Source organism: Convolutriloba macropyga, chromosome 9 (assembly GCF_964194025.1).
Source record: "Convolutriloba macropyga chromosome 9, txConMacr16.3, whole genome shotgun sequence".
In the NCBI taxonomy this organism is placed as follows: domain Eukaryota; kingdom Metazoa; phylum Xenacoelomorpha; order Acoela; family Convolutidae; genus Convolutriloba; species Convolutriloba macropyga.
The window spans coordinates 21,907,857-21,931,195 of NC_134476.1; the positions used below are offsets into that span (position 1 = coordinate 21,907,857).

General features: G+C 36.4%; 1 protein-coding gene across 1 annotated transcript in view; it reads right to left on the reverse strand.

Annotated features, from left to right (window-relative positions):
• LOC142346154 (sodium/hydrogen exchanger 2-like) overlaps positions 1-23,339 on the reverse strand; it is a 36,310-nt gene that overhangs the window by 10,776 nt on the left and 2,195 nt on the right. Inside the window, exons 2-4 of the mRNA XM_075398663.1 lie at positions 13,654-13,727; positions 10,976-11,128; positions 1,738-1,863 (exon numbers count right to left, since the gene is read on the reverse strand). Coding sequence (XP_075254778.1) covers positions 1,738-1,863; positions 10,976-11,128; positions 13,654-13,727 — 353 coding nt within the window. The remainder of the gene's footprint in view (positions 1-1,737; positions 1,864-10,975; positions 11,129-13,653; positions 13,728-23,339) is intronic.

Sequence of the window (23,339 nt, forward strand, 5' to 3'; positions counted from 1 at the left end):
CGCGGTCATTGCTCGTGTTCTATTAGTAGTTAGGTCATAAAAATTGGTGGGTAAGTGTAACTATGGAAGGACTTCCCGCGCCAATAGTTATTTTTACCAAGTTGACCCTTCATCTTCGACTATTGACCTCTAATTGACCTCTAGAGGTCAAATTTTTGGGTTTTTGGGAAATTTTGGTTTTTGACTAATTTTTGTATGGGGAATTGCACGGAATACCGGGAAAAGCATACCAATCCATTATTTTAGCTTTAGTGAGCGTGAATTAGCGATATATTTACCCATGGAGACCGATAGTCTTTGAATCACAAAAGCGACAAAATTGACTTGGTGCCAAATTTGTGTGCGCAAATAAGGGCGGTAAGGACCGCGGACTTTGACGTTAGTCTGTTTGTTTAGTGAAGGGAACTCCTCCTGCGGATGTATCAATCTGTCAGAATGACTTACGGTGTTTACTTAAGTTCCAAGAGTGTATTTAGAGATAAAGCGGAGTGGGTTTGTTTACACAAGAGTCCAAAAGTCGTGTACTTAAGATAAGAAGAAAATTGAACAATGGTTGTTAGCAGTTGAATGACAGTGCATAATTTGCTATTGGTTTGTTTGCATAGCAAACAAAGCCCTCCTACGGAATGTGACAGATTGCAAGTGTAAGTTGCAATGTTTACTTAAGAGATTAAAGTTTGTTTGCTTAAGATAAGAGCGTATTGGTTGAGTATAAATTGAAGTGACACAGAGAGAGAGAGAGAGAGAGAGAGAGAGACAGATTTTGGAGTTTTTGGGAGAACTTCAGAAGTTTGGATTCGCACAAGCGAGAGATAGTAGTTGGTTTAGTGGGACTAAACTGTAAAAGATAGTGTGAAAAGCAGGGAAGAGATTGAGAGTGAGATTGAACTCTGGAAGTTTGTAGTTGCTACACCAGTTGGGATACTGTGAGTTGTTTTGATTTATTTCATTTGGGAAGTGAACCACGGATATTGGTATTATTATTGTAATTACTATTATAAATTGTCTTGAATTTGTCTTTTCCTTTGATGTGCAAGTAATTCTCTTACCTTTGTTATCCATATAACTAGAATTGATATTACGAGCCCCATTGTGAATTAACTTATTTCAAGGCAATCTAATTTGCAACAGCTTACAAGAGTGGAAGAGGGGAAAACGCAGAGTAACAAAGTAACGCTTGCTTCACCAATTCAAAACCTTTGGTTTATTTTATTTGATCGATCTTCTGGGCGACAAATCCCCCTCATTGTTAGCCTAGTTAGAAATACAGAAGACGACAAAATCAATGAGGAAGAAAATCAGGCAAAATAAAGCGAAAGCAGATATTATATATGAAAATACAGATATCAGACTAAGATTATGTGTAGTTTCTTTGGTTCCGGAGTAGGGTTGAACTGAAGAGTCGAGTATTTAACCTATGAAACCATAATTGATCTCTGAAAGGAATCAATGAAACATAAACGCCTGTTTCAACCATTAAACTGTGTAAACCAGTTTCAACATATAATTATTAGGAAAGACAATGCCATTTTTCCGATATTGCAAATTTTCTGATATCTGAAAATTCTGATGATGAAAGTTGTATTACAAAAATGTTTTTGGAGACTACGATCTGTTTTTCGTATACAGAAAAGCTGAAAATATCGATAGGCAGAAGTGTCAGCATAAAAAAGAAAATTGTCACGTAAGTATTTTATGATGTCCATCTCTGGGGGCTACAAATAATGTAAAACATACCTTGAATATTCCCAGGGTACAGATAACTGCAGTCAGCATAAGGGGGAACTGCACGTATTCCCAATTGAGCATGAACAAATGAATGCCTTTGTGGTGATCATGACCCCCGTGCTCTTCAGGGCTGCCCTGGTGATGAGTTGGTTCAAAATCTTGCAAAAATATTGGGAAGATTTTAACATGCATTAGAGTTTGGTGCCTCTGATGAAATCAACTTAAGTCGTGTTATGGACGAGCGCGGGGGGATCCGTTGCGACTTTAGATCATAATCTGGACATTTTTTTAGCCGTGCGGGGGTTCTTTACAGGTATTATAGTGCTCTAAATACTTCTACAAAAAATTTGGACACTTTTGAAAGCTAGTATGACTCATAAAAAACCTCTAATTGATAAAAGAAAATGTTTAACCATCGCTTGAAAATCGTAGTGAATATCTGAGTTGGTCAGGGTTTTACTGCAATTCAGTGCTCTACCAGAATCTTCAGTTTCTATTGTTTACTTTAACAACTCATCCACTTAATTAGAAGTTAAATAAATGTCATAGTCAAGTAATGGTACCTGAAACTCTAAGTTATAGGGTAAGTGACACTGATGAAGACATTGAGAAAATTGTGCGTTTGTCAAAAACCACGTAGCTGTTTAAGATGCTAAGTTAGGGTTCCGAAACTGACTTGACCCCGGAGTCTCTTATTGTTGCTCGATTTTTATAAGAAACAGCTCTATAATGAAAAAAACTCTAATAGAGCTTCTTCGAAATGAGTATTCGAAATAAAAAACTCAAGACTCTACTACTCAAAAATAAAGGTTTATACGTTTCACACTACCTAGACCTTCAACCCAATAATAGCCCAGGCCTAGGCCTCGACTTATGAAAAGATTTTAAATGTCTAGTGGGGTAGGCAAATTTGACTAAAATTACACGGTCGAGGTTCCTAGTTAAAGTTGAGCTAATATATTTTCATGGGTCAAGCAAAATTTTGTTTATAACGAAGAAAGTCCAGCAATGGTCTGGTGATACCCGTGGATATTTCATATTTCATTTAATCGTTTGATGCAGTAAAATTTTATATGATGTATTTATTTTAGTTCAGTTTATTTGCCCTTCATTAACATTTCACATATAGTTATTTTCTTGTCTCGAGTATTTCAGTACATCTTTTCTTGGTTTCCTGCTTCGTGATCAGACACGTCTGATCACAGCTTTCCGATTAGCTTACAAGCACTTGAGTTCATACTTTCCTTTTCTTAATTCGAAATCAGTTGTTCTTCTCTCTTTGTAAGTCGCACCGCAATTAAGCGAAAGCAAATTAAGTCCGGATTTCGCTCCGCGAATCACATTTTTGAAAGAAGTAAGCTCACGCGCATCGCAAGTGACTGTTGAATTCAACTAGTGTACGAAATGACGAAGCCAGCAAACAAGCGTACACAGCTCGTAATAGATGCTTTTTGGGAACAGCCGACAGCCGATCCCCCTCTTCGCTAGGAAAAATGGAGAGCGCAATACAAACTGGTACTACTCGCAAAGGAGAAAGTCATTCTGGACACTCTAGCCGGACCAAAACCTGAGATTGTGGATCTCCCGTTGGAATCTATATATGAGGAGACAATAGTGGGCTCATCGGCACAATCGGAAAGAGAAAGAAATGCCAGCAACGCTCTGGAAAAAATGAATTAGCAAAACAAGTGTCAACAACTAATCGATGTCGGCATAAGGTGTGGAGACAAGCCATGGCCACTGGCGGATAGAAAAACAGTCTCACTCCTCTACTTGAGTGTCGGGATGGAAGGACGTCGGATCCTTTAATACAAAAACCGCATATAATGATCGATACACTAACCACTGTAGAATTTTGGAAGATTGTAGAGGCTGCTTTCATACGAACTCGGAACATCACTTTTGGTCCTCATGTTTTCTTCATAACGAAACAACTTCGTGGGGAGACTGTTGAGCACTTCTACAGTAAGCTAAAAAATTTAGCTGAAAACTGCGATTTCGAAAGTAAGGAGGAAACACTAATACGGGATGCATTCATCTCTAATTTGATTAATCCTGAGATCCAAAGAGAACTCTTTAAACAAACTGTAGAATCGCGTCAGGCGCTAGACCTTGCCATTAACATGGAACTTGGTATGCGAAACCAACATCACATTCAACAACAAAAAAAGACTCTCATCCCGGCTAGCGTGATTGCAAATCAACTTCCAAACAACCCTCGATCATCAAATTGGTCGTTTTCGAACAAATTGCAGAAACCGAACAATCGCTCCTCACTATTTTGTTCAAATTGTGGTTGGAACTCGCTCTCAAATCTCCAGGATAAATGTATCGCGAAAAGTAAAATTTGCAATAATTGCGGACTAATTAATCACTTCGCCAAGGTTTGTCGAAAACAAAAAAACGCGAAACTCCTAAACACCAAGAAAAGGACTGTGAATATTGTGGATGAAGAGCCCCACCCGGAAGATTCGGTGAATTTCCTTCAGTCGCCCAAACTCTCCGAATCCGACTACATCAGCGGGACAATACGGGTGGACAATACTGTTGCACTCATCGAGAATGACATAGCAAGGTAGAACCTCTCCACAGACCCATGAAAATCGGTAATATCTCTACTACACTACTCGTGGATTCCAGGAGCGCATGCAGTATTCTCAATCGATTACTCGCGTCGCGATTGGTAAAAAGCGTTTTCTGGATCCACGAGAAAGTCAGCCCACAACTCAGGACATTCTCGATTGAGCCAACTCACATTGAAGGAAAAATACAGTCCCCAATTACAAGCAACGGTTGAACCTCCGATTCTGCCACTTTCACTGTCGTTGCGGACGGTCTTAATTCTCTAATTGGCAGAGACTTGTTTGTTCAATTAGGCCAAGCGTTGACACAATCTTCATCACCTCAAAGTAATATCGTCAACAACATTTCTTCTTCGTCAATATTGGAAGAACATATCGCAAAAAACTTTCCTAATCTAATCTCACGCAATGGAAGATCTAAAAATCACGTGGCTAAATCTAACCTTCACAAAGTTTTTCAACCTAGACATCAAAAACGTAAACGCATACCCAATAATTTTCAAGATAAAGTCAATACTGAACTCAAAAAACTATTAGATGAAAAACACAAAATATAATTTTCTAGTTGCCCCGATGGGTATTTTATATCCCGAATTGTAGTCCCAGTGAAGAAAGACCAAAAAATTAAAATTGCACTAGACTCAAAAATCTTAAATAAAGATTTTCATAAAAAAAATATGAAATGTCCAATTTTGATACACTTATTGAATCTCTTTCTCAACAAATTAGTGCTCCCGCATCGCAAAAAGACAACGTATTTTTCTACATTAGACTTGAAGTACGCGTATACAATTGAAACTGGACTCTAATACAGCAAACCACTGTAACTTAAATATAATTGGTGGCGATATGACAGGAACGTACAGTTTTCAAACGGGATTTTATGGGTTAGCAGACATGCCGGCAGAATTCCAAAAAGCAATGGATTATACTCTTATTGGCTCAAAGAAAACTCGTTATTTTCATGACGATATTTTGACTGTAAGTAAAGGATCGGAGCAAGAACATAAACATTACGCCATGAATTGTCTTAAACGGTTAGATGACGAAAATCTTGGAATAAACCTCGCAAAATGTCGTTTCGCTAAATTAGAAATTGATTGGCTTGGATATCACATTTCACAATCTGGCATCTCGCCCATCGAGGGCAAGACCTCTGCTATTTTGACTCTCGAAGCACCAAAGACATTAAAGAAACTCCGTTCTTTTCTAGGCTCAGTGCCCTATATCAGTAAATTTAATCTGAGCCTAGCTGAAAGCAGTCATCCACTGCGTCAGTTGTTGAAAAAGTCATCTAAATTTATCTGGACTGATGTGCATGAAAATTGTTTTATTGAAATAAAAGCCGCATCGCAAACGCTACGGAAAATAGCCACTACAAACCGCAACTCGAGACGCGCTTAAAATGTAACGCGTCTTGATCCGGTCTCGGGGCAGAGTTTGAAAAACTAACAGTTGATGGGTGGAAACCAATTGCGTTTGCATCCCGACCCTTAAACTCATATTCAGAACGCAATATCTTCAATGAACTCGAAATTTTCGGGGTAGTTTGGTCTATCGAATGTTTTAAAAGTTATTTGAATGACAAACAGATCACAGGGGCCCTTCCTTCCGTTTTGAAGGAAAACTGATCCAATAAACCGTATAACATTTGCTAAACTCTCTGGATCGATCGGTTACTTTTTTTTCAATTTGATTTTGAACATTTGCCAGGGGCAAAAATAGGATTGGTGGATTATATTTCACGACACCCAAATGAAAAAGCTAAAAAGGTGTCTGCATAGGATGAGGTCTTCATTGTAGCTAAATTAAAACTCATCTCTGAATTAGTCAATTCAATAAATTTAAAATTTAATGAACCTGCACCTCATTTACAAAATTTAAAAAAAGCACATGACTCCGCACCGCAAATCACACCTAAAACTGAATCTATCTATAAAGCGATTAATTTAATTAGCACACAGGCTACCCGCATGCATAATTATGATTATTATCTATCCCCCGCGCCGTGAAATCACGCCGCAATTACAGACTGTAATCTAAACAGTTTAAGATATGCATACCCCGCGACGCAAATACCACTTAATACTTCACTCGCTAAGCGAAATTCAATTCAATTTAAACAACACTTCCAAAATCGGGATGAAAATTATTTCGCGAAGCGCGCTGTTCATTCCACTAAGCCTAACTTCCCGCCAATTAGGAGACATTCCAAAAAAATTTCTGGAATTCACCACCCAAAAATAGAATCAGTGCTTTTTGCCCAAAATCACTCTCGAGTTAAGTTGCATAAATCTACATCAAATTTTCAATCACATCCTCAGAACTATCCTGATATTATTCGTATCATTTCAAATAGAGATAACATGCCTTGGAAACGAATTACAAGAGTTCGATTCACTGACGCCCCGCGCCCTGCGAATCCACCGCATACTTCCCCAACATCATCCCGCACCACAAATCGGCCCCTAAGTTCTCCAAGTACTACTCGCACAGCGAATCCCTCACCAATTCAAACCCCAACTTCACTGGCAACGTCATTGAATATCAGCACTCCCCTCACACCTAGTCTCCAATTTCCTACTTTTGACAACAAAGTAGATAAGATCTTTAGCAAATCACTGACCGCAGCTTTTACTAGCAAAGACGCCGTTCTAAAAGAGGTGCACGATTGCATACTCACCAACAACGAAAGTCGCCTAAAAGAACTCAACCCTTATATTCATTCCTATTGGAGAAACCTCCACGTCCGTTACGGTTGCGTGTGCATATATGAGAAAGTTGCTATACCGAACGTTCTCCGCGAAGCTCTCATTGACGATATACATGCAAGCCATGCAAGAACCTGGGGGATGATTTGCATGGCCTTGCACTGCTGTTGGCCATACATGAATTGTGAACTTAGGGTCAAAGCAATGAAGTGCAATCGGTAAGAACCTTAACTCTCCTGCTACAAAATTTTGACCTCATGTACCGTGCGTTGAACCGAATCAAGAAATTCAAATTGATTTTGGGAGTCCAATTTTCGATAAAAAGGTTAACGAGCTATATTTCTTAGCTGCTATTGATTGCTTTTCTAAATATCTCACTGCATGTATCTATGAAAAAGCTAACGAACCAAATGTTTTTAAATTTTTGGACATGTTCATTGAAAATCACCTAATCCCGCGATCTATTCGTCTAGATCAAGCAAAATGTTTGGTTGGAAATCAAGTAAAGAACTTCTGCAATAAAAATAATATCGAAAATATTGAAGCTCCGGTAAACGATCATCATGCTCATGGCTTGGTTGAAAGACTAATTCAAACGATTAAGAATAGACTGGCATGTATCAAAGAAGAAAAATCGACTAATAACTCATTTTATGTAAAGTATGCATTAAGTTCTATTATTCACTAATTTGGGATATGTAGGCAGAAAAGAACAAAGATCTCGCCCATCGTAGTACGTTTTGGCCAAAAACCTAATACTTCGCTGAGCTTAATCTCTGCCAGACCTAAACTGTCTATTCTCCCATATGAAAATATTGTAAACCACTATTTATATGAAGACACTGCCACGCCAGAGGAAATTCTACCGGACGATAAATGGATAAATGGCTACAGGAGTGACATACAAGTAGAATTAGGAATGATTCGGGCTACGCGAGAGGCCCATGAAAGATAAAAAGAGAGCACGGACGGCGAGTCTCGCTTTCTTCGTTCGGGTACATGCCGGCCAACTCCGCTCACGGAACGAGCTGTACAACTCCTGAAAGGCCCGAAAGATTCACGGCAAACGATGCTCAAATAATAATCTGGAGGGCCTAAATGAGGTTCTTGCTCCAGGCTCCGATATTTTGAAAGTAAGCTCTGCAACTTCGACAAAAGGAGCCTGGGAAATCCATCGTCACTGTGCGAAATATTGACATTTCGCACATTGTCACTGTTCAAAACCCATTGTCAATGTGCAAAACTTGGAACCCTCCGAGAAAAACAGAGATCCCTTTGAAGGTCTATGCTGATCGACGGTGACCACGAACGCGCGAGAAGTTGGTGGAGGAACTAAACAAAAGCCATACTAAAAAATTCACCCGAAAGCTCAAGGGTGATAAAAAGATGAAACCCGAAGATGGGAACCTGGTAGTGGAGTTTCATCTTCGAGATCAAATATCTTACGCTCGATGCAAGGGCACATTCCAAAGATATCGAACTTCCTTGCTATACGAAGTCACTGACAAGAAGAACACGCTGCCTCGACCAGCGAACTGATATTTCCGCCACAGCCAGCATCATTGTCCGCTCTACAGCAAATTGTACCACCAACTTCCACTACACAAGGCAAAAAGACATCAGATAGGAACCGCCGTAGCCCTTCAGACTACGGTTTCGACAACAGTTCATCCTCGGAATTAGCTATAACAGCCCCACTGAAGCTCCCACCCCGAGCGGGAGACAATGAAAACTTCCAGCCTCCATCTGCATCGGTGGTAGAGACCGTTCAGAACCTTGCAGTTCAACAGCCCGAGGAAGTTAACATTTCCCCAATATCGGAGAAGTTTCGCCACCTGCCCCTGCGAATGCAACCGATAATTGATCAGAACACCTCAACATTGGTGTGATCAGTGACTGTTTTGGGAAGCTGAGAATCAAGTGATGTCAGAGTAATTATCCATTCATCCAGAACTGCATAAACTGTTAAACTCATAGATTTAATATAAATTCATTTTCAACTAAGATAACCAGTTGATATATTATTGCTATTTATTTAACCGAGAACCAAGTATTAATTTGTAAGTATTGGTTCTTTTACTATCCACAAGAAAAATTGCTATTTTCTCAATTTTTTTGTTGCAACAAGGGGTGTGTGATACCCCTGGATATTTCATATTTCATTTAATTGTTTGATGCAGTAAAATTTCATATGATGAATTTATTTTAGTTCAGTTTATTTGCTCTTCATTAACATTTCACATATAGTTATTTTCTTGTCTCGTATATTTTAGTACATCTTTTTTTGATTTCCCACTTCGTGATCAGACATGTCTGAAGATACCTTTCTGATTTGCTTACAAGCACTTGAGTTCATACTTTCATTTTCTTAATTCAAAATAAGTTGGTCTTCTCTCTTTGTTACTCGCAACCTCGCACCGCAAGTAAGCGAAAGCAAATTAAGTCCTGATCTCGCTCCGCGAATCACAGTTTTGAAAGAAGTAAGCTAACGTGCATCGCAAGTGACTGTTGAATTCAATTAGTGTACGACTGGTCTTTTCATGGGTCCACCGTTAGTCTTTTCAAAACCAACAAAATCGATTAAGAGTACTTTCATGGGTCCACTTTTAGTCTTTTCATAATTTTTTTTAAGAATTTAAAATTTTTATTTTTTTCTGCTTCTGCACCCTTCAGTCTTTTGCTTTAGTCAGTCTTTTTCTGCTTCAGTCTTCTGTAAAGTTTGGGTCCAGCTAAAGTCTTTTGTGGAAAATCTGAGTCGAGCTAAAGTCCAGAATGTCTTAAAGTCCAGCTAAAATCTTTTCATGGCTCAAGTGAGTCGAGTATGGTCTTTTCATAGTACATTTTGGCCGAGCATTGTCTTTTCATAAGTCTGAACTTTGATCTGTGAGCCGATATCGCTTCGCGGCTATTAAAACAAGATAATCATAACTGCTCTTCGAGTCGTAACCCCAATGATTTTGGAAATTTTATCGTGTAAGCTCTGATAGGATGCTGATCATAAATCTTTATCGTATAAAATCTTATCCAGTCCTACACGATAAAAATTTTGCCCTACGTGAAGTTTAACCGTGTAAGATCTGATAAGATGTTTATCAGATCTCATAAGATAATAATTCAATTTTGCTGAATTGTTATCTAATAAGATCTGATAAGTAGTTTGTCAGATTTTATGAGATATTAACTCACGTTTTCTGGATTTTTATCTCACAAGAACTGATAAGTATCTTATCAGATCTTACACAATTAAACTTCACGTAGGGCAGAATTTTTATCGTGGAACACTGGATAAGATCTTACACAATAAAAAATTATGGTCAGCGTCTTATTAGAGCTTACACGATAAAAATGCGTTGCATGCTGTAGTTTTTGGCTTCTGCTTGAAAGCAACAATGAATTGTCTTCAATATGAAGAACATGTCAGAGCTAAAGAATTTTTATCGTATAAGATGAGTCATAGTTTTACGAATGTTTTTCTTGCAGGATCTTATAAGAATCTTATAGGATCTTATACTATAAACAATTTTTTGTCAGGCAGAGTTTTTATCGTGTAAGATCGGACAAAAGTGAACTCTTATCGTGTAAGATCGTAAGATCTTATCAGACCCGATAAAAAATTTTTATGGTGTAAGAACTGATAAATTTTCTTACAAAGTCTTAGTCAGGCGACGCATAATCTTATAAGTACTTATACGACATTTTTGTAAGAAATTTGTAAGATCTTACACGATAAAAATTCTCAAATGTCTGGGGAATAGCAAGCAGAAGGCCTAAACAATCGTCTTTTGAGTAATTGACGGCAATTACGATTGATAACTTTTCAGAAAGTTAACAATCTTTCAAGAATCTTTCCCTCTGATTCAAATTCGTCAAGCAACCTTTTAAGTAACTTGCATGACCAAATTAAGTGCAGATAACCCTGCGGGGTTGTTTGCAAGATTTTTTTTCTCCAATCACCAGGCTGCGTCCCCCAATCAAGTGAGAGTCGTCACCATTCGTATGATGCGAATGTCCTTCCACGTGATGGCCATTTGGTTGCAGGCCTGTTTTAGACGACTGCTTGATTGCATGTTTTGAAGCATTTGCACGAGGTTCAAGATGTTCGAAGTGCTAAAAAGATTAACAAGTTTGCAATCTGTTGCAGCAACCCGGGGTCAAGATTCTTCCACAGCTAATAATTGGGGACAAAAGTGGAACGGTGGACGGTTCGGATATCCAATTTAAATCCCTTTTTACTTCACGTTTTTTCACTATCTTTATACCATTAATTTCCATTGTCCAAAACTAAAGATTTGAGTGAAAAATAGGACATCACGGAGTTCCTCAACACGGAATGCCTCCTCCTAAGTAGGATGTAGACATATTTACCTAGAAGCACTGGTTCAAATGATGGAGAAAATTAGAAAAAATACTCCAGTCCTTCATCTCACTATCAGTTGCTATGGAAAATGCCCAATATTGTACCGTATATGTTCTGTAATTGAATTATAATTAAAATCATAACTTCGATATATTCTAAACTTAAATGATATAGCTTTTTATTAATATTACATCGAATATTACTCAGTTCAGTGGAAGAATGTGAGCCTTTAGATCCATACACATGTGTAGGCCTCAACTTAATTACGCGAACTTTTCAGTTAGAGAACAGATACGATACAATAATAGGCAATTTTCATAGCAACTGATACTGAGATAAAAGACTGGAGTATTTTTTAAAAAATTCTCTCCATCATTTGAACCACTGTTTCTGTGTCAATATGCCTACATCTTACTCACGAGGAGGCCCGGCTAAATTACGTTCACTAGCACATCAATCATATCTGTTGATTTTAAACTGGATTTCATTTTCAAGATAAGATTTTGGACAACGCTTCCTGGGATCTCTTATTAGATGAATTAGATTGAAATGAATTGGACCTAAGAATTAAATTAATTCACGAAACATACAAAGTGACCAAATTATAGTTCTACGTGGCTCAAACTTGCATAATTTCAAGTGTTTTCTTCTAAATTTAAGTAAATGGACCATTCAACCCTTTAAAAATCATTTTTGTCTATTTTATAATTTTAATTCCCACTTTTTTAGAGCCAATATTTTTGTTTTAAACATCTGTATGCACTCATATCTTGTGATGTTATTTTGTTTTTTTCTGCTACAATCTAGGCAAAATGGTTATCTTGTAAATACTTATATTCTTAGAACTTATGTAATAACATAAATTATAGATTGATGTTTAACTTGTACAAACTTGTAAGTCGATTGGTGAAATTGTAAGATTATGTAAGTCAAACAGTTAACATGTAACTACTTGCAACTTTTGGGAAGAAAAACTGCCAAAGCGATGCATTGCCTTGTAACAACTTGCAAGTTAGCATTCGCATTCCACTCTCGGTTTTTGATATTTGACATATTGAGAAAGATGAAATCACTGCCTTCGTAATAAAAACATAACTTTTTGTATGATGCAGCAGATGGAATTAATTTCAAGTAAATGGGTTCGCCTGCTCTGTTCGTATCAGCCCCTAAATCAAATAAAAGTCTTATATCCTCTTTGAATATAATGATTTTTTAAAAACTTTTTTAAATTAGTTTTATAATCTGGAGCGATTTTCATCACATCTGATAATATCAAAAAACAGTCGAGGCAAAAGTTGTTTTGAAGTTTATCAAATTAGATCTGACAAAAGAAAATAATTGGAATCAATTAATCAAGTCTCATTTTCAGCAAAAATTAAAATTCAATCAAAATATCAAAATTTAAAACACAATTCCTCTAAAAAAGAAACCTTTGATGAATCTTTTGATGTGATGAGAAACAATACGACTTCTTATAGCGTTTGATATGTTTTAGACTGAAACTTTTTAGTTATTGAATTTTATGAACAAGCATATGAGATCATAAAAATTAACAAACATTCAAAATACAAATTGACCATTCAAAATGCTAGCAATTTAACTTGAATTTGACAAAATTTGTATCAATTTTTTGTCTGTGTTTTTGTTCCCTCGCTAACAAATAATGCGTTGTTATATAGCAAGTTACTATGAAAAAAAATACCACATGCGCTCGTAAAAAGTTAAATTTAATTGCTCACTAAGCTGGGGAGGTCGAAACAGAATAGATACCAAGATTTTATAATAGTGGATAAAGTAATAAGTGCGGTTCTGTCTTGTAAAACAAAACTTTCACTTATAATTATTGAATTTTCTTTGAGCATACTCACCCCTAATGCACCGCAAGTATGGAATATAACCGCTGGTTTTCTTCTAACTCTATTTTGCCTCATTTTTATGACAAAAATTTGGCTGCAATTTTTTTCTGTACTTTTTAAAGGAAGTTTTTAAATCGTATCAGAAAATTAGGGTTGGGTGTTAAAGCGAGATCTTTGAGATTTGTGGAGATCGTTCTTCATTTTCTCTGATTTTAGGCAATCTTCGTAATATATATTGTCTCCAAGCATTTCTTTTCAGCTATAACGTTTGTATGCACGCTAGGCAATGAAACTTTTCTGTTTAATTGGAGAAAATGAAAATGTATTTCCTTTAGGTACCATAGGAGGGAGTGGAAGAAATCGACTACCTGATAAAATGTTGACTACCCCACAACCCACCTCTTCCAGTCAGCGCTTACCTTGTGATGTTGATTGCTTTCATTGAGATGTGGGTTGATTGTTGAGCCCTGTTGAGAAATGTCACTGCCTTCCACTGAAAATATTACCACAATTTTTGAGGTTTACATTCAATGAGATAACAAATAAGGCCAAGATCAATCTAAGGTTTTGAACCCGACTTTATGAAAAATTTATAATTCTAGTACGGGAGCCATTATTGACTATGAATACTCTGTCCAGCACCTAGTCAAAGTCAAGGTAAATTCTTTTATGGGTTCAGCTAAGGTCTCTTCATTGCGAACTAAGGTCGAGCTGTTTTGATGAACTGAGCAAGACTCTTTTCATAAACACGCTTGAGTAGAGCATGGTTTTTTTTATAAGTCGAGTAAATGGGAATTGTTTATTTCTGAGATTTGTAATAGTAACTGATTCTCATTTTTTGTGGATGAACAACCATCCACGAACTTTGCCGAACTAGCATTGCAGCCGGCAGTCCATTTGAAGAAACAAGTTAATTTGGGCAAAGAACTTCTAACTTCATGGAAATTTGAGTTCCTAAGATAACATAGTTGTCGCGATTGGGCTATATTACAAATTTGGTGGGCTGAATGTAAATAATTAGTACAGCTCCAACAATCTCATATTACAAAACAGTGAGTTTAGTGTTTTCTTTTCAGTCATTTTTTACTGCAACAATCTCAACCGTTTGATCATAAAAAGCACTTGTCCTGTTTTTATTAAAAATTCATGAGTATGGGAAATTTCGAAGTTCCACGCCCATTCAAAACGTTATATGCAATAGCAGATATCTAAATCGATCATGGTATTTTTACACCCATTTTGTGTCGACTGTGGTCTATACATAAGTCGAGGCCTAAAATTTGGGAGGTCCTAGACTCAAGCCAGCTCTGATCAGAACGACCTTGTGTCCCGTTTTTGGAAGAACCTTTCCCAATTTTACTTGATGAGCATTAAAGACCATTATTCTAATTAGATAATCATGTTTTTACTGTCAAACTCAAAAACCATATATGCAAAGTAACGACTGTTTTTTAAGGATAATTTATACCAATATTTACGACAACTTAAGTCTTTAATCGTTCTGGTCTGACTAATCCAAGTGTCCCACGCAATTATGCTGACACCTCAAATTGATCTGGCGCCTCCTGTGCTCAACAGAAGTAGTTTTGATACCCGTTGTGCGCAGTTCAAGACGGTCTGATCATAGATGGCGGTTGTCGCTCACTTCAACCTATTTTAGTTCATTTTGACGAAATTCTTATAATACTTTTAAGGCATAGGCGATAGTGTTGATAAAACTATGGATATGAGCAGCAACATTTACGTTCAGACAACGCTTAAGTGTTTCTCATAGATAAAGTTAAATTTTTCGGTCTTTGTCCGCTTGTTATTCAAGTTTAGTAGTTTCAGAGTCAATTTAATTATTAGTTTGTATTTGTTATGGAAAAGCAATCGAAAAGTATTCACTATAGTCAATATAGACCCTAATAAATCTATACACACACACACATGACGCAAAGAACTTCGAGTCAAAGTAGGAAGTTACAGCAAAAGAATGTAAAAGTTGCTAAATCTACGATATACGGGAATTCTTAAGAAGCTTACATTTTAATGTGAGACAAACTGAAGCGAAGATTTTTTTTACAAAGGTCAAGAACAACTTCTTTGGAGAATTATATTTTTTTTCGTCCAAATTATCGAAGCATGATTTAATAACGTGAAATTATTTTTTATAACTCTATAACTTCAATGAAAATTTACTTGAAGCGCCCGTGTGTTTAAGTTTTTTTTCACCCAATATAGGTGCCTTATATCATTTCCCTCTAGAAGTAACATAAGCTCATTTTTGGCAGTTTTCAAACGCTTTGCAGTCACCGGACATATACTAGGTAGATAGGATTTACGATTGCAATAGACAGTTGCAAATTCTTTATATTGAACACCTTGATAGGCTTTGGTAATATAATGATGCTTGCATTTAAGAAAAAAATTAGTGAGTCAAAAAACGACTTATCAAGATAGCAATTGTTCGATTCTAATTAGCGGTAATTTATCAGTTTTTAATTCAATTCTGCTATTTTTCATCTTTTAAACCCAATTGATTCGTAAATAATTTTAGAATTTAATCTGAATCTTTTTTAGTGATAATGCATTGAGTGATAATCGAGGATATTGAACAGTGAGCTGATTTTAAACAAAGCATAAGTTTCATGTCAAAAATTAACATGTTAATTAAACGTTATGCTGCTGCATTATGACATACCAATTTTTCGATTAAAAATTGATATACGTTTTCCAACGAGTGTAAGAAACAATAGATTTTCCTCAATATAGAAGGCCGACTGTTTATTCATGCTTTCATAAAGATGTATCACGAACAATTTTGTTCTTTACTACCAAAATAACTGATATATCCAAACTGTTGGCATATCACCCAATTTTAGGAACGCAGGGTAAGACATAATTAGGCTGAAGACAAGCTGAAGACAAGTTCTTCTTAGCTGAAGACAAGTTTTTCTTGGCCAATTAACTGTTTTTTTGTTCAAGCTTAGTGGTGCTATTTTTTAAATCTTTACACGGTGGCCCTATCTTTTTTCCCTCAATTTAGCAATAAGAATTAAATGTAAAAAGTTGAACTCACCTCAGAAATTGTGATAAAGATTAATAATTATCACGTGGTTGATTAGACAACACTTGTATGACTGTCTTGCAGCCAGGATTGATTCGACAGTTGAAATAATATAGCGCTGCCTAAACTATATGTTTGCTCAATGGTATGCTGTTAAACTGCCAACTGCTTAAAACTGCTTTTTGTCAGAAATGCGTTGAATACGGTGAAAAAAAAATCACCGCATTTCACCGCATTTCTCACAACAATTCACCGCGAAATTCACCGCATTTCTTACAGAAGTTCGGGTTTTTCCCCATTATAGCCCCCAAGATAAGTAGTCAGATAATCTATTCTCCCCCAATCATGGTAAATATACCATTATGGGGGGCTGTACTTTCATGGGGGGCTATAATGGGAAAGACCCAAAAATTCACCGCATTTGTTTCGCAAAGTTTACTTAAATTTACAAGAAATAGCAGAGAAAAAATAAACAATTGTCGCAGTAGAATAAGATACCGTAGACAAGCATTAGGTAAGAGGTTCGGACCCGTGAATGGAAGTGTCTTTTTTGTAATACCGAGAATTCCGTGAAAAAAAATCACCGCATTCACCGCAAAAAGTTGTAAGAAATGCGCGGTGAAAATTATTTTTATTCACCGCATTTCATCGCTTTTTTTACAAAATTGCAACGCTAAACCTCGGCCTGATTAGTTTTACGAAAAGAAAATTCAATTTTTTAAAAGCATTTTTCACGCCATTGATTCCCTAAACTAGTTTACTCGCCTACCTATGAAATTTAGATATAACGCAACATGGACTTTCCAGAAATCCTAATGTAAAGTTGATGAGCTCCATTCAATTTCAATAGTGAAACAAAATCGTCACAAGGTGTGATATATTTTCAGTTTTTTTTCAAATGTGGCTGAGTTTGGACTTGTGTTAAGCCTTAGAAAGCGTTAAAAATGCGAATAAATTGGATCTTGTGACAACTTTTTTTTTCACTGTAAAACTTTGATACCGTTACTTACATCAAACATACATTGGGATTTCAGGTAAGTGAACGATACGATTCATCTGGAATTCATAGGAAGGCGAGAGGTCTAGTTTCTGGAATCAATGTTGTAAGATTGCTTTCAAAGTGCGATTTTAAGTTGAATGGATATTTTTTTATCAAAGATTGAATTATATTTCGTGAAAGTAAGGAGTGCTAACTTAATTTTGGCGTTCGGTATGTTTAATTTGAAGCCTATTGTGGTACAGTGATACAATTCATTTTAAATTCTTTTTTTTTGTCGAGCTATTGCTCGCGTAAACCCTTACTTTTTAATTTAGTCAATTTTGATGCTGCATACACTAAAGTTGATTTTAGATTCTTTATTTTTATTTAATTTAAACCTTCATTTTGTTTAGGTTTTTAGTCGGGATGCTTTTTTGTTTGTATGACTCATCTTGTGTTCCTTTAATCTTAATCCTAATTGTTTTAAAAATATTCAAAAAGTGTTCAGTTTTGGCGTTAGTTGTTACAATGTTCAAATTACTGATCAAGTTTTTTATTCTTATATATTTATTCTGTTTTCTGCAATAATCTTTTCAATTGACTCTCTGCAAATGTTGAATTTTGATAGGCAAATCCAGCAAATTCAGATCTAACTAAAATAATTCAATCCGCTGAGCAGATAAGTTGTTGAAATTGATAGTGGTCATTCGGGGTGCGATTACAACATAAAAATTGAAGCAAACAAAATTAAAGTTCATTGGCAGACTAATTAGCGGATTTGTGGAAAGGATTTAAATCTGTTGTTGTAATACAACGCTAAACTCTTTTGCCCCGCAGATTTGCAAATCTTAACACGGACCGTTAATCCGAACAAGATGGCGCAGTCAGCACACCGTCAATCAAGAGAAGGACCCTTCTCAATTCGGCCACTTTGAAGGGACGACTGCTGAACCGCCTATCAGATGGGAGAAATGGCGCATTCAAATCCAATTGAAAAAATTGGCTCGCGAAACCATCACTTTGGACAAACAACTAGAAGATGAACCCCCCAGTGTAAAAGTCCCTCCACAACCAAATTACGAGGCTGTAACTGAAGATCGGGCAGAGGATTCCGAAAGAGAACTACAAATCCGTAATAGTCAAATAAAATTGCAATGGGACTTGAAATCCAAGAAAACAACCGCAGTGGCAATCATTTATTGAGAACGAGCCTAGACATTGTCTGATCAGAAGCGAGTTTCATTACTATATCTCAGTATTGGAACAGAAGCAAGACGCATTCTCACTCCAAACATTCCTGACGAATCAGAAAAATCACACATTCCTGAAACGTCATACAGAAAAATTATTGAGCTTGCTGGATCATTTTTTCGCCAATTGTCGTTAAAGTTAAGAAGGATAAGTTATCGAAACAGTCTTTGATTCCAAAAATCTGAGAAAACCCTTGCATCAACACAAGTATTAAATGCCAAATGTAGATTCTCCCATTCGATCAATTCGCTAAATTTAAGCTCAAACGTGCCACAGGAGACTACGTATTTCTCAACTACCGATATGCAGTACGCTTACAGTCAGCTTAACTTACAACCCAAATCGGCTCGCAGTTGACTGCACGCAAATTGGAGATAAAAAAATTTACTGCTTTCTGGATTCTATATTAATGGTATTAATCAAAATCAGAGAAAAAAGTGAAGACCATCCAGAATTAATAAAAAAGCGTTTGAAAAAACTGGACGATGAAAATTTTCTTACTAATTGTCAGAAGGTCATTTTGCAAAAAAAAGACAAATTGGCTCGGCCATAAAATCGCTCGAAGTGGCATCACTACTGTGGTGAAAAAAAGTGAGGCAATTCAATTGCTTTAAAGCACCGATAAACCTTAAAAAATGGGATCAATCATGGGATTAGCTACTCATTTGGAAAAAATCATTGCAAACCTCTGCCAAGTTTGTTATCGTCTGCTCTGAGACAATTGTTAAAGCAAAAACCAAAATTCATTTGAAATCATGAAAAAAAACTTTTTCAAGAGATAGAAATGAAAATTACAAAAACTACTGAAAAAGTTTTTTGAATTCTGAGTTAGAGATCCGTGTAAAATGCGAGGCCTCAAGAAAAGACTTGGCTCCTCATAAGATGAGCTTATTCCGGATGGCTGGCAAACTGTCGCATTTGCGATGCATTTTATTGATGCGGTATTGTCAATTGAGCGCTTAATATAATTTTGAAGGGCAGAACTCTTCACGTCAGAGCAAATAAACGATACAATAGTCGTCTACCACAACAGACTGATATATTGTTGCAATGTGTCTTTTTGGTCAATCTTTTACGGGGCTCAAAGTTTGGTTTAGTAGACCATATTTCACGCTTTTTGCCCCATTCCAATCCATTTTTCAGTCTGTCAGTACCAACTCTACTTTTACACAAATTGTCAAGCGATTTAAAACAGTTCTAATTATGTTGCACTCCTAAGACAAAGCATTTTCTATTCTGAGAAAATCAAACCCCTAAAAACGTTCCAGCCCCTCCGTTTCGTGGAGGAGGCAGGACCCCCAACAACTCAACCAACAGTCGAACAATCCAGGTGCGGATCTGATGTCACCTCTACAAAGATACAATCTTGAAAGATGCAACCTTGAAGCAAGCAATCTTGAATCAGGACGCAACCTTGAAGATGCAAAAGATGCAATCTTGAAGCAAATTTGCGTTTGCAATCGCCAACTTCCCTGAACAAATTGTACTGGTGAGATTGCAATCGCAAATCTCCTTATTGATTGCATTTTTTGATGTCAAACTGGTCATCAGTGATCGAGAGATATTTGAGAGTGAAAAGTTAAAGGTATCGTTATACAGTTTGTCTTTCGTTAAGGGGGTATATGCTGTTGAGATGGCGTCAGATTTGCCTCTGGATGGTGCAGCTGCTGGTTGAGCTGTTGAGGGTACAGCTTCCTCGATATGATCGTTTGGCTGTCTCAGATTAGAGAATGTTTCGTCTTATGAGTTCGACATCATTAGAACTGTTTCAAATCGCTTCGTAATTGGTTTAAAAGTAGAGAAATATTGACAAATTTCACATTTATACACAACTAATGGCAAGATTTGCGTGTGAAGAATGAGTGTGTCTTCGTCGATGACAGAATCGCCATACCAATTGCAATCAAGGAAGCCTACGTCGAAGCTAACCAAGCCACACACCCAGGAAGCTGGGATTTCACTGATATGGTTATTCACGCACGGTGGTCACGCATGAGTCGCAATATTTTATCCAAAACTTTTAAATGCAAGCACACCATCAAAATCAGTAAAAACTTAAACCTATAAATTTTACTAAAAAATCAATATCTTTAAACTTATGTAAAAACGAAATGAGTAAAATTACATTGAATTTGGTGGACCGATATAGAACGAAAAAGACCAAGAGTGTACTTTTCAGCTAGTTTTGATCGATTCTCAAAATTTCCAACAGCTGGAATGTTTGATAGAGCAAATGCGCATAACGTTCATAAATTTCTTCAAATTTACATTCTGCTGCATGGCACTAAGCGTTCAATAGACTTGATGGAGCAAATAAGGAAATTGGACAGCAATACAAAGCTTTTGGTAGCGAAACATATATAAATCAAATAGAAACTTCAATTCGTGATAATGAAGCGACTGGTTCGAGGGAAAAGATAATAGAAGCAATTAAGAATACATGTATTAAAACCGCTGCGCATAGGTACGTCAATTTAACGGGATACATAAATTCGATTATTTTATCAATTACGATTTCGTAGACAAAAAACGACAAAGTTTCCACTATTTTAAAAGCGAATACTCCTTTTATTAATGCAAGTCCTGAACCTGCCCCTCAAACATTATTGTATGAAGTAAGTTTTTTGAAAAAACCTTTTAACCTTGAAACAGTCGAATGAAACGAGCTTGTAGCAGAGGATCAGTGAGATGGAGGACACACACGTAGACTTTGAGGTGAAAAACAAATAATTACAGAGGATGGCGTGAAAAGACGTAACAATGGTCCTGTAAAAAACCATATGTTTTGATGTTTTGTTTTACCTAGAAACTAGAAAGCCAGTCGCGCGCACCGTGTTATGGCACTCAAACTAGCAAGGGGAAAAACCCAAGACTGTCTGTATGAAGTGTTGGCACCAAGATCTTCCGTCATAAAAACTGATGCAGACAATTTGATTAGAAAATTAGCAGGGTAGAGTGAAAGCGGCCATCAGAAACCCGGATCTGGCTGATTTTGGTTCAAAGGAAAAAAGATATAGCAGAATAGGTGGCGCGAAGACGTAAGCCCTTGACTGGAAAAATTGCAGGAGTTAATTAGCATGAAAAGGATGCTAGAAAGAAGATCGGGATAGAAAACACTTTATATCGACGTTGTCAATTGTGTTTCATGAATACGTTCTTCACTATCTAGAGGCCTTGGAATTCGAATGCCATCAACGCCACGTAAACTGCCTTCAATTGCTGCAATTAACAACAACAATCACAGCAACTAATTCAGCGCCACCTTCAAACCCTTATTTACGGCAATGAACAAAACGCAAGCAAACGCCTACAACAACATCACAAACTAAATCAAAGAAACATCAAATTTCATCCCTGTTATGGGGTCAATTTATTCGATTGATTCATCACAAATATGTCCACCTGCGTTTTCATCTAAACAAGCTCCGTTACGACATAAACGTCGACAAGCTATTAACCGGAAGCAAACCGCAAGTACGGACATCATCTCTACTATTAAATAAAATGCCAAGAAAAATCAAGCTGGTCTCAATATAAACATCTAAATCGGTTTCTGCTCACAGAAACCTCAATATAATGTGCAAAAGCATGTCATCAAAATTCTAGGGCACAGAACTCACAGTTTGAGAGCCAGAGAGAACTTTCGACTCTGACAGTGATTGAATTAGAAATTTTAATCAAAATCTTTTATATATATATATATATATATATATATATATATATAAATATGTATATATATATATATATATATATATATTATATATATATATATATATGTATATATTTGTATATAGATATAAATATATATAAATATTTATGATAACATAAAAATGTGTGATTAATGTTCTGATATGGACTAAAAAACAAAACTCTGCATTTTGTTAATTTTGAGGTGGGGGAATGTAGTACAATAGTACATTTTGTTCTAAGTTCTGTTAATTTGTAGACTTTTTTTCCTTAATTCCTTAATTTTCATTTTTTTTCAATTTGATGCTTCTTAAACTGATGTTCTTTTTAGTTTCCTGAATCGTATTTCCTTTTAGCATTCAGTTTGTTAAAGTTTTTAGCCATGATATTTTGTTTGTTTATCTGAATCATTGTTTGTTTATTGAATAATATTCTTAATCATATCAAATTTCAATATTGAATCAAAATGTGTCAATTGTTTTAATGATCAAATTGCTGATTATACCTTCTAATCCTATATATTCACTCTTTTTTCTGCAATAAACGTTTCAGTTGACTCTCTGCAAATGTAGAATTTCATGGGCAAATCCAAGCAAAATCAGATCTAACTGAATTAACTCATTCTGCTAAGCTAATAATTTGTCGATCTTGATCGTTGTCATTCGCGGCACAAATACAACCAAAATGTGAAGCAAATAGGATGTAAACCCATCAGCAGAACAATGTTAGCGGAAATACCTCGTTAGAAGAATAAAGTAGCAGTATACTGTATTGTTGCAATACAATACTACACTCATTTGCCCCGCAGATTGACAAATCTATATGCGGACTGCTACACACGACACCCATCAGAGAAGTTGTTTCAAAAACAGACCGCTGCACTATTTTTGAGATTGCACCTGCTTGCGTGGGAATTTGTTTCGTATTAGGTTCATAAAAATTGCACTTAAAAAACACGTACTCAGAAAATATGATTGGTTAGTCTATTGTGCCAGGCCAATTCAGCTATTCCCCTAAATTAATTTTTCTTGCATCATTTACTCTAAATTTATCGCCCTGCTGAGTTGACTTCTCGCCCCAACAAAACTTTACTTATATGCTAATATAAAACTTACCGGGTCGAATGTCTTCCCTAAAAT